General features: G+C 36.0%; 2 protein-coding genes across 2 annotated transcripts in view; one reads left to right on the top strand and one right to left on the bottom strand.

The window, feature by feature from the left end:
* Positions 1–10,016, top strand: part of ppp1r9bb (protein phosphatase 1, regulatory subunit 9Bb) — a 31,053-nt gene extending 21,037 nt beyond the window's left edge. Inside the window, exons 5-10 of the mRNA XM_051124713.1 lie at positions 134–269; positions 3,430–3,576; positions 4,014–4,067; positions 6,656–6,885; positions 8,077–8,173; positions 8,323–10,016. Coding sequence (XP_050980670.1) covers positions 134–269; positions 3,430–3,576; positions 4,014–4,067; positions 6,656–6,885; positions 8,077–8,173; positions 8,323–8,376 — 718 coding nt within the window. The 3' untranslated portion in view covers positions 8,377–10,016. The remainder of the gene's footprint in view (positions 1–133; positions 270–3,429; positions 3,577–4,013; positions 4,068–6,655; positions 6,886–8,076; positions 8,174–8,322) is intronic.
* A 442-nt stretch (positions 10,017–10,458) lies between these two features.
* Positions 10,459–16,308, bottom strand: prdm9 (PR domain containing 9). Its single transcript, XM_051124712.1, has 6 exons — positions 16,133–16,308; positions 15,519–15,632; positions 15,105–15,376; positions 14,931–14,998; positions 14,664–14,854; positions 10,459–13,969 (listed from the first exon to the last, which is right to left on the bottom strand). Exons 1-6 carry the CDS (start codon positions 16,146–16,148, stop codon positions 12,072–12,074), a joined length of 2,559 nt encoding a protein of 852 aa, XP_050980669.1. The 5' UTR covers positions 16,149–16,308; the 3' UTR covers positions 10,459–12,071.
* Positions 16,309–17,048: the final 740 nt, after the last annotated feature.

Below are 17,048 nucleotides of genomic sequence, written 5' to 3'. Positions count from 1 at the left end.
TCTTTTTCTTTACAGGAAAAGACTTTAGATAAAGTATTTATCTATTTATCTAAAGTCTTTTCCTTTACACTAACAGGGAAAGGAAAAGACTTTAGATTAGCAAAAGATATGTGATAAACACATATGTTTCTAGGTTTATTATTGGTCGAGAGAAGCCAGGAGAGCAAAGTGAAGTGGCCCAACTTATCCAGCAGACCCTTGAACAGGAGCGCTGGCAACGGGAGATGATGGAACAACGATATGGCAACTACATGGGGGATGAGGAAGAGGTCTGTAGTACTTTCCTAGAATTGTTGTATTTTTTATTTTTACTTTAGTTAAAATTCTGTAATTGTGAACTTGTATGTGTGTACCTACCCATATTTTGGGGACATATTTGTACTCAGAAGTGAGCTAAACCTGATAGGCCTATATATATAACCTGGACAAAAAATAAAATAAAATAAAGGAGAGGTTCACTTCCAGAACAAAAATGTATAATAATAACCTATTCACCTCCTTGTCATCCAAGATGTTTATGTCTTTCTTTGTTCAGTCACAAAGAAATTATGTTTTTTGACGTTTCAGAATTTCTCTCCATATAGTGGACTTCAATGGTGCCTGCGATTTTGAACTTCCAAAATGCAGTTTCAATGCAGCTTTAAAGGAGATGTCCACTGCCAAAACAAAAATTCACATATAATGTACCCACCCCCTTGTCATTTAAGATGTTCATGTCTTTCTTTCTTCTGTTGTAAAGAAATTATGTTTTTTGAGGAAAACATTTCAGCATTTTTCTCCAAATAATGGACTGATATGGTGCCCCGATTTTGAACTTCCAAAATGCAGTTTAAATGCGGCTTCAAACAATCCCAAATGCTTTTGTAAACAATCCCAGATGATAAAGAAGGGTCTTATCTTACATAACGATCGGTTATTTTCATAAAAATAATACAATTTATATACTTTTTAATGTCGAAAAACCATCTCATGTTCTCCCCTAACTTCAAAATCGTCTTATATCGCTGTTTTAACTTTTTTGTTAAGGGTGTTTGATCTTCTTTGCATGTTCACTTTGCAAAGACTGTGTTGGTACTTCTGCAGCAATGTAGAATGATTTTGAAATCATTTTTGAAGTTGAGGTAGAAAATACGATTGGAGTTTTTCGACATACCCTAACTGTCTTGAACCAGAATACGCAGAGTTCAGGGAGAGTGAGACAAGACGAGTGTTTGAGATTAAGAAGTATTTAAATTGTATTTTTTAAATAAAAATAACCATTTGTTTCACTAGATAAGACCCTTCTTCTTGCTGGGATCGTTTACAACCGCACGTGGGATCGTTTGAAGCCACATTTAAACTGCATTTTGGAAGTTTAAAATCGGGGCACCAGAGCAGTCCATCATATGTAGAAAAATGCTGCAAATGTTTTCCTCAAAAAACATAATTTCTTTACGACTGAAGAAAGAAAAACATGAACATCTTGGATGACAAGGGGGTGAGTTCATCATATGTGAATCTTTATTTTGCAAGTGGACTTTACAGGGCTTTTAAGGGTTTAAAGGGCTCTAAACAAGCTGAGAAAGAAGGGTCTTATCTAGTGAAACGATCAGCCATTTTCTAAAAAAAAAAATTATATGATTTATATACCTTTTAACCTCAAATGCTTGTCTTGTATAGCTCTGCATGAACACTGTGTATTCCAGTTCAAGACTGTTAGGGTAGGTCGAAAAACTCCCCTCATTTTCTTCTCCAACTTCAAAATCATCCTACATCACTGTTTTACCTTTTTTTTTGTAAAGGGTGTTTGATCTTTGCATGTTCACTTTGTAAACACCGGGCTGGTATTTCTGCAGCGATGTAGGACGATTTTAAAGTTGGAGGAGAAAATAAGATGGAAGTTTTTGGACCTACCATAATTGCTTGAACCGGAAAACACAGAGTTCACACAGAGCTAGACAAGACGCGCATTGGAGGTTAAAATGTATATAAATTGTAATTTTTTTTTAGAAAATAACCAATCATTTTGCTAGATAAGACCCTTCTTCCTCAAGTGGGATCAGTTAGAGCCCTTTGAAGCTGCATTTAAACTGCATTTTGGAAGTTCAAATTCACAGGCACCATAGAAGTCCACTATATGGAGAGAAATCCTGAAATTGTTTCCTCAATTTCCTCATAATTTCTTTACGGCTAAAGTAAGAAAGACATTAACATCTTGGATGACAAGTAGGTGAGTACATTATCTGTACATTTTTGTTGTGGAAGTGAACTTCTCCTTAAAAGTATAGAAAGTTTTTTAAAAATTATGAAAGATTTAAAAGGTTAGGTTATAGTTTTCATAAGCAGTTGTATTTAAAAACAGTAGAGGTCTAATGTGCCCATTTAGATTTACATGTAAAATGTCATAGTGAAAGAAGTGAGGCTAAGTATATTAAAAGTAAAACAGACAGTATAACAATATCATCTGCTGAAGTGGTCTTATTGGACAGTTTCACTCATTTAGAGACAGTTCAGTTTGCTTATTCACCACTTTTTAGGTTTTGTGTGATATGTCTGACTATTTTAATCACAGTTTTAAACATTATACATCTGAATAACAGTAATGGTATAACATTTAGCAAAGTAATCATTATCTTATCATCAACTACATAATGATAGGGTGTCAAGGCAAGAAACTAAGGGGGCTAAGGGGGGTTAGACTCAGTGGTGTTCATGGGTATGGAATTCTGTGTGCAGTAAACGGCATTGAAGCATATCTAGTGGGTTATAATCTAACATGGAAGACTGCGGAGTGCATCTGCATGCAATGATTTGTAAAAAGTTTCCTCCACATTCTTTACACATAACAGACTTTTTTAGTGATATATATCTGCCGTGTTGTTCTAAAAAATTGACATACACTCCAACAGTTCTTCCTAGAGGTCAATATGATTATGACAAAAGTCAGCTACACTGGGCATTGACAAGTTAACATAATATAATGAGTTTGATTGTCATTGTATTACATTTAAAGATTGGATTTAATCTAAAATCCACCCTGAGACTGTAATTTTCCTATGGCAATTCATCTTGTGTTTTTAAATGCAATAAAAAAGTATAAAACTTAAGTATTACACTTGCCATAACACCATATTTGTACCCTGATTTTTAAAAGGAAAAGTGTTATATCACATTTAGTTAACAGATGTCAAAGTCTGTATTTTCTCTAGTTTATTAGGATGTTTTTAGAAATATGTTTAAAAGTCAGTGCTGATAGCCTAGTGGGCAAGCGTGCTGACATATAGTGCTATTGCACTACGTGCGTCCTGAGTTTGAATCTTGGCTTGAGGACATTTCCTGATCCCACTTCACTTCCTGTCTTCTCTCCACTGTTGTATCATAATAAAAGGGAAACACACACAAAAAAAAAAACTTGTGACAAAAAGCTATTCCTTTATACTTTCCTTCTAGCCGGGCGATTATGGCACTGATGAAGATGAAGACGAGATGAGCCCTACATACCCTAGTGCCATAGAGGTGTTTGACTTGGCCGAGAATGAGGACATGCTGTCACCAGTAGAAGTGGACCCTGAGAAGCTTGCCCACAAATATAAAGAAGTAAGAGAAAAATGGTTAAACTACTATACTACTATGTTTGATGGAAAATGCTTGTTTATGCAGTGTGTGGTAATTAAACATCCCTTAGCAGAATTCAAATTAGGGTTCATCCAATCTTTTAAGTATGCAAAAACAAACTCGGTTACTTTTGCTTTGTCTTTTTATGAAGATGCAAGCAAGGGACAGATTAGCGTGGGTGTAACTATTCATTGACCACTGTTTACACCCTTGATACATGTTAATGTTGGTGTTTTTCTCAAAGAAGACTAGAAAGACACCTGTTGCTACAGTAGTTTTTTGTTACATTTTATAATAAGCCACCTATTGAAAGTCTTACAAAAGTCCAATAGTCATATTTTGCATTAAAATGCAAATTTTGTCACTGAAAAAGAGCAGATTGAGTTACATTCTTTAACCTGTTTACTACTTTGACACAGTTGCAGATCAAACATGCAGTGACTCAGGCTGAAATCCAACAGCTGAAGAGGAAGGTATGATAACCCTTTTAATGCTAACTGGTCATTAGATTTATAAAGAAATTTTGGGATTTTTTAGGATGGAAATGAAAACTGCCATCATTTACTTGTCTTTGCAAACCTGCATAATTTTATTTAGAACACAAAATGAGATGTGTCGAAATTCTTCATGCTGCTTATTTGCATTCAACAGAAGTGGACAGTGACTCAGACAGACAAGCTCCAAAAATGACCAGAAGCACAATATTTGATTAAAGGAGAAGTCCACATCCAGAACAACAATTTACAGATAATGTACTCACCCCCTTGTCATCCAGGATGTTCATGTATTTCTTTCCTTAGTTGTAAAGAAATTGTGTTTTTTGAGGAAAACATTCCAGGATTTTTCTCCATAAGAATCTTTTTTCCAAAAGGCAGTTTAAATGCGGCTTCAAATGATCCCAAATGTGGTTGTAAACAATCCCAGCCAAGGAAGAAGGGTCTTATCTAGCGAAACAATCGGTTATTTTCATTTTTAAAAATTCAGTTTAAATATCTTTTAATCTCAAACCTTCGTCTTGTCTTACTCTCCCTTAACTCTGTGTATTCTGCTCAAGACAGTTAGGGTATGTCGAAAAACTCTGACCATATTTTCTCCCTCAACTTCAAAAATCGTTTCAAAATCATCCTACATCGCTGCAGAAATACCAACCCAGTCTTTGCAAAGTAAACATGCAAAGAAGATCAAACACTCTTAACAAAAAAGGTAAAACAGCAATATAGGACGATTTTGAAGTTGAGGGAGAAAATACGGTCTTGAGCTAGAATAGTTCAGAGAGAGTAAGACAAGACAAGCGTTTGACAAGATAGGACCATTCTTCCTCGGCTGGGATAGTTTTTCAGCTGCATTTGGGATCATTTGAAGCCGCATTTAAACTGCATTTTGGAAGTTCAAACTCAGGGCACCATATCAGTCGATTATATGGAGAAAAATGCTGAAATGATTTTTTTACGACTGAAGAAAGAAAGACATAAACATCTTGGATGACACAGGGGTGAGTACATTTGTAAATTGTTGTTCTGGAAGTGGGCTTCTCCTTTAAAAGGACAGTTTAACCAAAAATGAAAATTTGCTGAATGTTTTTTCAGCCTCAGCCATCCAAGATATAGATAAGTTTGTTTCTTCATCATAGCAGATTTAGAAATGTAGCATTACAACACTTGCTCACCAGTGGATCATCTGTAGTAAATAGGTGCCGTCAGAATGTCCAAACAACTGATAAAAACATCATAATAATTCACAAATAATCCACATGATTATTTTCTTCATGATTAACTTGCAGCATTTTCTTTCACAAAGAATTTAAAATATGGACTCGAGTCCATATTTTAAATTCTTTGTGAAAGAAAATGCTGCAAGTTTTTAATAAATAAATTCATAATCAATATTTTAACTGTTGCTTCCAGCTAAAATACAAGTCCTCTGACCATACTTTTGCTTTGTCCAATGAAAAAGCAGTTCTGAACAAATATTTTGGTGGATTTTGATGCCAGAAGACTACAGATGCACTTTTTAGTGGAAGAAGCATTATTATAGATTATGGACTATTTTGGCCAAAGCCAATGGTTTAGCGTTAAATACCTTAATTATGGATTTGTTTTTTACAAACACGGCTTTTCATTTCACAAAAGGTCAACTGATGGACTGGAGTTTTGTAGGTTATTTGTGGATTATCGTGATGCTTTTATGAGCTGTTTGGACTCTCATTCTGATGGCACCGATATAATGCTGAATCTCTCCAAATTTGTTCAGATGAAGAAACAATCTACATCTTAGATGGCCTGGGGGTAAGTAAATTTTCAGCAAATTTTCATTTTTGGGTGAACAAATTCTTTAAAATCTTATTCATGCCATTGCTCTCAAATCTGATTGCTGTTTTCACACATTCAGAGGCACCAAGTTTGACAGAATACACTTGCCAGTAATATGTGACATTTCTTAAATCAAATATGATACAACACCTTGAGGCATTAACTTGGTAACTTTTTAATGAGATTTCTGAGCTTGGTAGAAGGAAAGATTATCATTTTATTACATCTTACATTCTTCATTTTGGTAAAAATCATAAAGATTTACAATGTCATGAGGGTGAGTAAATGATGGCAGAATTTCCATTTATCCACCTTATTCTTCAACACGGAAGTAAGCTTATGGGTGAGACTTGCAGTTCATTAGCCGCTACAGGGAACTAAGGAGAAGACTAATAGAAGACTAAAGAACAATAAATTATCATAATTAAGATAATACATTAAAATAATATAGTAAATAATATGGTAAGACACACAGATTTGCAATATCAAGCAGCCAAATTAGCTGTTTTCTACAGCTAGAAATAGCTGAACACGGATGAGACCAGAAGCCAGACCCATAAAATTTACACATGGCTCGTTCTTATAGGAAAAATAAGGTGGATAAGCCTTTAAGGTTTTCGAAAGAACACATATGGAGGTTTTTCCTCTGACCAAGAATTCTGGTTTTCCACAGCTGTAAAATTTTGATCTATGTTGCTATTTGCACGATAAGTCTAAAAAACGTAATCACCTGTTTGGATTCATGTGTAAAGCTAAATCATGCAGACCAGGAGAAGCAGCGCTGGCGTGCTGAAAAGGCCCAGATGGAGCGTAACATGCAGGAGAACCGGGAGCGCATGGAGAAGCTAGAGGGATATTGGATGGAGGCACAGAGTCTTTGCCAGGCTGTGGATGAGCACCTGAAAGAAACACAAGCTCAATACCAGGCTCTAGAACGGAAATACAGCAAGGCCAAACGCCTTATAAAAGAGTATCAGCAAAAGTGAGAGAAAACACACACAGATACTGATCCACATCCACGTTCTCATTTAAAGTCCTGTTTAGCTTTAACCCTGACTTACAGTTGAGGTCATAAGTTTACATACACCTTGCAGAATCTGCAAAAATGTTAATAATTTTAGCAAAATAAGGGATCATACAAAATACATGTTATTTTTTTATTTAGTACTGACCTGAATAAGATATTTCACATAAAATTTGCATAAGAGAAAATAATAGTTGAATTTATAAAAATTACCCTGTTCAAAAGTTTACACATGCTTGATTCTTACTGTGTTGTTACCTGAATGATCCACAGCTGTTTTTTTTTTGTTTTGTTTTTTTGTGTTGTTCATGAGTCTCTTGTTTGTCCTGAACAGTTAAACTGCCTGCTGTTCTTTAGGTCCCACAAATTCTTTGGTTTTTCAGATTTTTTTTTTTTCATTTGAACCCTTTCCAACGACTGTATGATTTAGAGATCCATTTTGTACAGGGTCATTTTTATAAATTCAACTGTTATTTTCTCTTGTGGACTGTATGTAAACTTTTAAGTAAAATATCTTATTCAGGTCAGTACTAAATAAAAATATCGTGCATTTTGTATGATCCCTCTTATTTTGGTCAAATAATTAACATTTTGCAGATTCTGTGAGGTGTATGTAAACTTATGACCGCAACTGTATTTTTTAAGATGAATATGCTATATGTATATTCACTTTTGTTATTTGTTAATTGTAATGTTGTGGTGATTTTGTGTCCAAGGCTAATAAAATCCACTTAAAAAGATACAATTTATATTTAAACACAATTAGAATTACACAACAACATTCCCGAAAAACATGCGTACTAACTATTGAACACACACACACACAAAATATTTAAAATATATATAAACAGCATGATGTGACACTCATTGTGCTTGGCTAAATTAAAAAAAAAAGGTATTCATGCAGACAATGATTTATATATATAACATTGAATAAAAAATACAGCCTTGCTAAAAATTATATATACTAAATCAACAGGAATACAAATATCACATTTCTAAGGACTTGACACATGTCTTTTAACCTAATCTAGTAGTCATTGGGCTAAGATCATTATATATAGCCAAGTGAATAATTCAGATTTTATGCAGTATTTAATGTAATTTCAGAAATCTTTTAATGTCTTTTGCCTTTTGTTTTTCATAAAGGGAGATTGAGTTACTGAAGAAGAAAACAGCTCAGCAGAAAACTCTAGAGGAGACTGAAGCTTCACATAAGGAGGAAACAGAGCAACTCCAAGACAAGGTTAGGTGACAATTCCTGTAATATTTAGTAATGATCAAATCCTTTTGCTTACCACTAATATATTGATTTTTAAAACTACTGTACAGTTTATAAATATGGCAATTAGACAATTCAATCTAAGCAGTCATATAAAATATCTCTTTATACAGGTAATAGATCTTGAGTCACAGGTCGAGGAGTTGAAGTCACTGGATCCATCGTAAAAGTAAACAATTGTTAACATTATACCTACTTCAGTGTAAGTGTATTGGAACTGGGGAAACAGAGAATCTGTACTTTTGTCCATTTTGTTGTCAGTAAGCCAGAGAGTTTCATTCCTCCATACCTTGATTTCAGGCTTTTTATGCTTTTAGAGATTTGTCTTATTTTTCTTATACTCATTCATAGTATTGTGAATAATTGTTTTACCCTGCAGTGTTTGCTCCTTAAAACCCTTTGTATTTTCCTTATATTTAACTCTAGATAATGATTCGGCTGTCATTGATAGTTTTGCCAAAGTTGTTCCTGTAATATTACAATGTATACAGCGGAATCTTTTCTAAGTTACGTTAACAACATGCATTTGGCAGAACAGAAGACTGATCTTTCATTAACAAAATACTACAGTGGAACGTATTTCCGGGATTCAGTCCTGAAAGTAATAAAACAGCAACATTGATTCTACCAGAAATGGTAAAAACAACAGCTTTGAATCTGAAGCTCCAGTAATGACCTGCCACTTGCTGCTGTACCTTAAAAGTCTTGTTACTCTTTTATTTCATTTTTATCCTGATGTCTTTCCTGGGACATTCTTTAGGAGGCACTGTTGTATATGTGATAAAACAGTAAGTATGATTTATCTAGATTCTTTGAAAGTATATACTAATTTAAAATGGGAAGCACATCATTCATGGTGAAATGGAGGGAACCTGAGAAAAAAATGGGAAGAGTCAAAATAATAAAAGAACCAGTTAAGAATGAAGTATTTCAGCTCATATTTTGTGGTCATTAAAAAACAACAGAACATATTAGCGTAGCCTTACTATATAGCCAGATTTTTAAGGGGTTTACGTAAACACCTCTCTCCAGATGCCTCTATTCTACCTATAGCAGTCCACACTTTACCTCTTGTGCAAGGTTTTGGTGATTTGAACCTTAAAAACCAACTGCTGCCTTTTTCTCAGTATTACTCCTGCTCATAGTTACTCTTCAGTGTTTATTTAGACCTTCCCCTTAAACCTTCATTACAGAGGCAAAAAAAGGTGTTTGCTACTTATGTTTTTCAGTGGAACTGTTCTTTTGTTCAGCTATACCAGACACTGGTGATGATGATAATAATGTATGATTATGGGACTGGCCTCCACGTGTGTATAGTTTTCTTTCTTTTTCTTGTTTTTTTAAATGAGTGTGGTTTACATTTAAATGCAGTTAAGAGATTGACCAGTATGGGCCACAATAGTTTAATGAAATCGGGATGTATTTAAAAAAAAAAAGTGGATGAAATCTTGATTCTACTGCCTGGAATGACTCTGCCTCATGTATTGTTCAATATGATTTAACCTAGTGCAGCACACATTTCTTAGACTAGCTTTTGGAGGAATATGTCTTAGATACAATGGCAGTGAATTCCACATCTTATAGAAAGCAAGATTGTTTGTTAACATAATCATGTGAAATGTATGAAGGAACCAAGAATTATAAATGATTGTGATTGTAGTATTTAGTATGTCATCATTAGTCTTTACACAGGACTAAATTAAATCGATGAGGCATGTAAACAACTTTTTTTCAGTGCAAGGCTTGTATGGAAAACACACTCACGTGGTTTGTTAATGTGCTTTTATGAAATAAACAGTCAACTGTGGATTTGTAATCAAGGTTGCTTTGTTTTCTTCAAGTGGTACATGCTTTTTGCAACTAAATCTGTCAAGAGAGCTAATACAATGAGCATATAAAATCTGAGACTGCTTTGCAGTTCAAAGATGACCAAAACTGGGGACATTCACATCACCTAACACTAGAGGGAGTGCACTGGTACATACGTAGCTTACAATCACCTACAATAAGAAGCATGGCACAGCTTTAAACTCTGAAGTGACTAATGTAAATGATTCTTCCTGCTGACAAAGATGTCAGATTATTCTAAAGTTATCAAGGATATGATTAATTGATCTCAAATAAAGTAAATGAAATATCTAAAAACCAGAGGATTTTTTCTCTTCTTGAACCTAAGCATCTAATACAGCATTCTTCTTTGCTCAGTTTTACAGTCAAATCTTGAGAGGTTTAAACGAAGCAAAAACCAAACCATTCAACAGCTTTTAATAGAGTGCCTCTGTGGTACAAATTGAGAAAAAAAATACAGACTAAAGTCATATTTGTAATACATAATCTACATCAGAGAACTCTTTGTTAGTCAAACATCTTGCCAATGAGCTGAAGGAAAAAGAAAAAAAAAACTTGTTCTATTAATTATTTTATAAATGTATTTGAAGGTTAAATCGTTTCCATGAAGACGGGAAACTTGCATAGCCCCAATGTGCATGTCAACAATGCATGAGCATCTTCTAGCTCTCTGAAATAGTCACTAATCTCAAAGATCCAGGGGTTTTTGAGGTGATTTTGCAGCAATGACACAGATGGTTTTATGTATAAATCTTAACACTCACAATTCAGCACATAAAGCACATCAGTGAGGCCTTCTGTATCAGTGAACACCTCACTTATTTGATTTTACTTGATTTAGAGAAGAGAAAAAACAGATGTGATCTTTATGGTATCTCTAAAAGAAAATCACCAGATCCACATACTGGAATGTTCTATGAACAGTAATTTGCTAAAAAGCACAGTCATACACTGGATAGTAGAATTAATGTACCAGGTATTGTCGTTGCAATACTATACGATCATACTTACAATATCTATATAAAAAATTTGTATAATGTAAATATTATACAACTTATTTAAAATATAATAGAAAGATAGAAGGATCTCAACTTGTAGACATTACATGTACATGTATCATTTTGCTAAACCAGCTCTTTACTGTGGTCAAGGTCAGAGCTGGAGGGTTTTTTCTACTTGGTTTGTGCACATCATGATAAAGATGAATTTAAATCAGACAATAAACACATAGCATTTTATACAATATACAAGTATGGCAAAGACACATGACAGCAACCATGCTCACAGCGTACAAATGAGCATCAAAATATTTTAGGAGGCCCATTTGTAACAAAAGAAAAATTAAAAGAGTATTAGTGGCTAAGCAGACTAAGGAAAATAGTTTCTGGTTGCAAGTTTTGCAATATCACAATCACAGTAAAGCATAGTTAGATGTAGTAGCTTCCTTATACCTACTATTTGAAGGGAGATAAGCTATACTAAATGAGCCTATAAGATCAGTTGTATGCCTACTAAAAAGAAAAAAATAACAGAAGCACTACAACAGATAATCACTACATCAGGTGATGCACAGAGGGGTATGATATGTTTCCTCCATTTTCCCATCTTTGAAGTTTCTTGACTAAAAGAAAACATCTTGCAACACATACATTTACAAAATTATTTTACTAGGATCAAAGGAACATACTGTTGAACAATTACACATTTTGTCATTAATAAAATATAGTTTTGACTTCTGCTAACTTTTTTTTTTTAGTAAACTTATTACAGCCAGCCTAAATGGCTCTGTGACTTTGGAGACCAACTACCCAAGCAATATTGTGCCCCATAATGTTACACTCAAAAATGCTTTGTTCACACCTGTCTAACAGTCTCAACAAAAATGGAATCTTTTCAATGGCTAGATAATTTTGTCTTACAAGAACTTAAAGATGAACTGAAGAAGATCTTAAAACAGGAGCAACAGACTTTTCATAAGACATCCATAAATTCATCAAGGTCTTTACTACTTCAGTCAGGAGTGCATTTTCTGATGATGCCGGGTGAGATGGTATCTACGAGTGAAGCTTTTTCCACACTGAGTGCAGGGGAAAAGTTTGGTGCCATTATGAAGCTGTTGGTGAGCTTTGAGACTTTGTGGCCGACTAAAGCTTTTTCCACAATCAGGGCACTGGCATGGTCGAACGCCTGAATGCTTCTGCTCATGCCTCCTCAAATCTCCCGACTGCCTGAAGCTTTCGCCACACTGTGAACACAGGAAAGGTTTTTCACCCGTGTGTGTGCGGAGGTGCACATTCAGCTGTCCGGAGTGGACAAAACTCTTTCCGCACTGCTTACACGTGTAAGGCTTTTCTCCTGTGTGGATGCGCTGGTGTTGCTTGAGGCTATTGAACCAACTGAATGCCTTTCCGCAATCTGGGCACAGATACACCTTCTCCCCCTGCTTGAAGCAGCTGTGGTTCTTGAAGCCCTTGATTGTACTAAAGCTCTTGCAGCACTGGCTGCAGCTGTGAGGCTTTTCAACAGATAAAACACCCCCTTCTTGAAAACTCAGATATTTAACGCTCATTTCTGGATGGTGGCGACGGATGTGCTTGTAAAGATAGCGCTCATCGGTGAAAGAGAAGGGGCAGTATGTGCAGGGAAAGATGCTGGCATCAACAAGGGCTGAGCTCTGGCGGTGGGCTTTGCGGCGTGAGTGGCTCTGCTGGTGGCGCTTCAAGCCAGAAGACTGGGTGAAGGATTTGAGGCACACCGTGCAGCAGTAGGGCTTCTCCTTGGAGTGGATAGTACGCTCATGGCGGCGAAGGTTACACAAACGGTTGAAGTAAAGGTTGCAGAGGGAGCAACAGTAAGATCCTTCTCCCTGCTGAATGCACTCGTGGGCTTGGAGAAGATCAAAATTATTGAAAGCTCTCAGGCATTCACCGCATACATACTGAGAATCAGCTTCTTCCTGTGGTCCCTCTAAATTATTACTATCCTGTCCTGCACACTGGTGAGCTTTTAGTGTCTCCAAATCAGAGAAACTTTCTTCACACTCTGTGCAGATGAACAAACTCTTCTGCACTTCATCCTGAGCTGCATGCTTGTTTTTAGGTGGTCGCCCCCTTGGTCGGCCAACAGGCACTTTTTTAGGGTGACTCCTGCCTCTTAAGGTGTTCTTCACAGGCCTCCTTACTCGAGTAGGAGGTTCATAGTTTGGGTCATGCTTGTCAGAAATTGTCTCCGCACCACCCTCAGTCTCTGCTGTGAGCAAGCCGCTCTCAACTAACCTGAGGTACTCTCCATGGTGATGGCGTTTCAGATGTTGATATAAATTGGATTTGGCCACAAAAGAGAAGGAGCACTTTGTGCAAGGGTATATATCAGAAGGTCTGTCAGCATCTTTCTCTTTCTTATCCTCCCCCTGGTGGGTTTGTTGGTGTCTTTTCAGCCCTGTTGCTTGACTAAAGCACTTCCTACAATGGCTGCAGCAATAAGGCTTCTCTTTGGAGTGGATAGTGCGCTGATGTCTTTTCAGATGACAAGATCTCAAAAAGTTACGGCCACACTCACCACATTTATTAATTTCATCCGAGACCTCAGTTTCACAGTTTGCCTGGTCACTCAAACCATTACTGCATGTATCAGACAAATCAGCACAGTCTGACTTTTCTGACTGATCGATGGGTTGACCATTTAGGGTTGAAACTTGACAGCTTTCTATCGTTGGCTGCATATGGGTTGAAGGAGCTGCATCAGAGGCCAGAAGGCACTGGTCTATGTCTACAGACTCAAGCGGCTGTGTCTGCATGAAGTGTGCATACTCATCGGAGTGTGAGCGCTTCACATGAACACGCAGATAAAAAATGGTTGGGAAGGAGTAATCGCAATAAGGACATGGACAGTCCTGAGTTGCCTGTTCTTCAGCTGGACGTGAAAAAAGAAAATCAAATTACTGGAAAGCCACTAGGCCATGACAGATATCAACTGAAACTCCAAAGCATTCTCTGTATTTAGCTATCTCTTCAAATACTGAGGTCCCTCTAACTTTTAGCTAACTAACTCCCTTGATCTAACTGGTCCTAACTGTATGTTTTAAGAAAATTTAATTATTTAATTTATTTTAAATGGTTCAATTAAATTACTGTTAATTATAAAACACCACCTGTTTCAACAACATGTTATTTAAACATCCAGTCAAAGACTGAGCAGGTCATAGTGACGAAAACCCAAAGCTAATATTGCTACAGTTAATTACATTACATTAAGTAACTATTCTAAATAAGTCAGCAAATTAATGATAAATATGCCATGAAAGTTTCAAAGCTGCTGCTAAACAGAAGTGCGAGAATAACTGTGGTAAGTAAATGCGATCAATCCAAACCTGTATGCATTTATTTCTTCTGTGAAACAAAAGATATGGTTAAAAAATGCTTTTGCTTCTGTCAAACAGAGTAAAGCTATTGGACTTATTACATAACATCTGTATTTACAGCACATTGTGTGACATTAAATAAACATTCATTTAGCACATGCCACAGCACGATGTTAAAAGAAACTTCTATTTGATAATATAGAAAAAAGACGCCACAGAAGAGATACATATCCAAGATGTAGTTACCTGGAGAAACGCATTTCTTATCCCAAATTTTATCCCAGGTGATGCCAAGTCCTTGAGCATATTCTTCAGCATACCAAACTCTAAATTCTTGCCCTGGGCTAATAGGGCGACAACAACGGAAGAGAATACGTCCATTTTGCTGGAATGCAACAAGATTCTGTTCTGTCTCACTCCTTGAGCACACCACAAACCTAAACAAAACAAGATTGAGAAAACCATCAAACAAATGGGTAAACGACAACGCACAAAGTGGATAGAATTGCTTACTTCATCCAGTTAGAGTGAGTGTCTCTCTCTGCATCTACGTAAGTATACTGATTATTGCCTCTGTAAACCTAGAAAGAAAATTACATTAATGTTTGTAAAACATAAAAGCTTATGTTGAAATTACATTTATAACTCAATTATAACAAATAATAACACAGTGAGGTTGACACTCACTACCCAGGAGAAGGCACTATCCAATGCCTTTTCTTTAGTGGTCACCTCTCCATCAAAAGGTCCAAAATGCATCCCCACTGGCACAGTCTGGCCTTGGTTGAAAACCCCAAGTCCTGCACTAGAGATGCTTGATCGACCTATAACCAAACCTTGTGGCAATGTCAGCAGAGTTCTCTGAGGAATGCCCATAGCTGTTGGCGAGTCACATGTGAATAAAGGTGGACCATGAACTTCACACTGGTCAATGAAATGCTGGTGACACATCTCACAATCTGCCAAAAAACCAAAGAGTAAGACAAGGAGAGGGTATTGCAGACACAGAAAGTGTAAAAAGTACACATGAAAGGGAGAAAGGAAAAAGATTTAAATTGCATTAAATTTGCATATTTAAGTTTTTATGCGTGAATTACTTACAGAAATGTTGGTCATTAAACAGGCTATCATCCTGTTCCTCCATTATCACAACAGAGGAACAATTAGTAACAGAGCCTTGTATCTCTAAATTCTGCTCGTCGCTTGGTGGCAAATCTGTAAGGAACATTTGTTTAAAAAAAAGGGTAGATTCACAGGTTATTGTTTTTTATTAACATGTTAAAGTGCTAACATTACGCAAAAATGGCGTCAAAGTTATGGTGTTCTATATTGTGGTAGACCTTCACTTTGCAAAGAGAAAAGCAAACAACTAAACTAAGATGTCAAACTTCAATAAAACAACAGCAGAATAGCATGATGCATTACTGGCCTTGGCAAAAATTGAGCATATATTTTGTAACTAAAGGAAAATTTGCTGTCGTGACACGTTTTGGTGACCTTGTTTTAAATGTAAAAACAGCAGTTAATGATAGCATAAATTCATGAAAAGCATTAATCATTCATAGTTCAAAACAGACGCGTAAAACCGTTCAGACAAATTCCAAAGAGAAATACATTTTATGTGTATTATATGCCGCTTTGAGCAATCTAAAGCTAGCATGGTAGGTCTGCAAATAGTTGCTAACTACTTCGCTTTAGTATACAACAATACCAACCCGGACTGTCCGCCATTGTTTCACGAAGTGCAGTGAGTCACACCTTTTGGTTCTTAACACTGTACACACATTCGGACACTAGGGTTATACAGTCCTGTTGAACATTCACGCTTACTAGCTGGATAACGAACAAGAGCCCAACTCAGCGCTTCCCGAAACAGGAAGTTGTAATACGTCGACGTCTGTGACGCCATCATTAACCTTGTTTTCCTTCCGCTACTGTGCGTGTGCACTGTATGTACAAGCCTTGTATCAGTGTCGGTTAAAATTGTAAACCTGTCTTTGTGGTCTTTTTAAGAGACATGGAGAATTATTTGAATGTGATTTCGGTGTCTACTAATAAGAAAGCTATAAAGACTGTTAGAATTTGCTCCGCACTTTGTGTAAGGAATCTTATGTAAAATAATGACCCTTTATATATATATATATATATATATTGTTGCCTTTTCAAGTGTCACTGCTGTTGATATTTTGTATTTACTGTTCTGTTTCAGCAAATAATAATAATAATAATAGTGCCATTCAAAACGTTAAAGCTGATAGGTGTGCCAGTAGCAAGTGTTTAATTTATAGTTTGTAAAGTAATAAAGCAAGCGCACACGTTTTTTAAGGTGCACGTTAAAGCATAAACTAAATAAAGAAAAAATGTTTATTAGTTAACGTTACCAACGTTTTGGCAAAACAAGCAGCTTTTGTCAAGGTATGATTTCTTACAAAGTGGAGAAAAATATAAATAAGAGTAGTGATCATGCACAGGTAAAGATAATGACATCTGGGTCATCAACCAATAATTAGCTAATGAACAAATGTAAACTCTTACATAAATCCTGAATAAATGAATTTACATAACTATCATTAAATGCAAATACTCATAACAAACAAAAACAAAATATCAAAGACCACAAAAGTTTCAATC

The sequence above is a fragment of the Labeo rohita genome, chromosome 12 (assembly GCF_022985175.1).
Source record: "Labeo rohita strain BAU-BD-2019 chromosome 12, IGBB_LRoh.1.0, whole genome shotgun sequence".
Classification (NCBI taxonomy): Eukaryota; Metazoa; Chordata; class Actinopteri; order Cypriniformes; family Cyprinidae; genus Labeo; species Labeo rohita.
This window is presented reverse-complemented; position numbering and strand designations above follow the sequence as displayed.

Coding starts and splice junctions, on each gene's coding strand:
- prdm9 (XM_051124712.1), bottom strand. Junction 14,999..15,104: donor ATAGTGCCTTCTCCTGGGTA/GTGAGTGTCAAC, acceptor TTTTCTTTCTAG/GTTTACAGAGGCAATAATCA. Junction 14,855..14,930: donor ACTCACTCTAACTGGATGAA/GTAAGCAATTCT, acceptor TGTTTTGTTTAG/GTTTGTGGTGTGCTCAAGGA.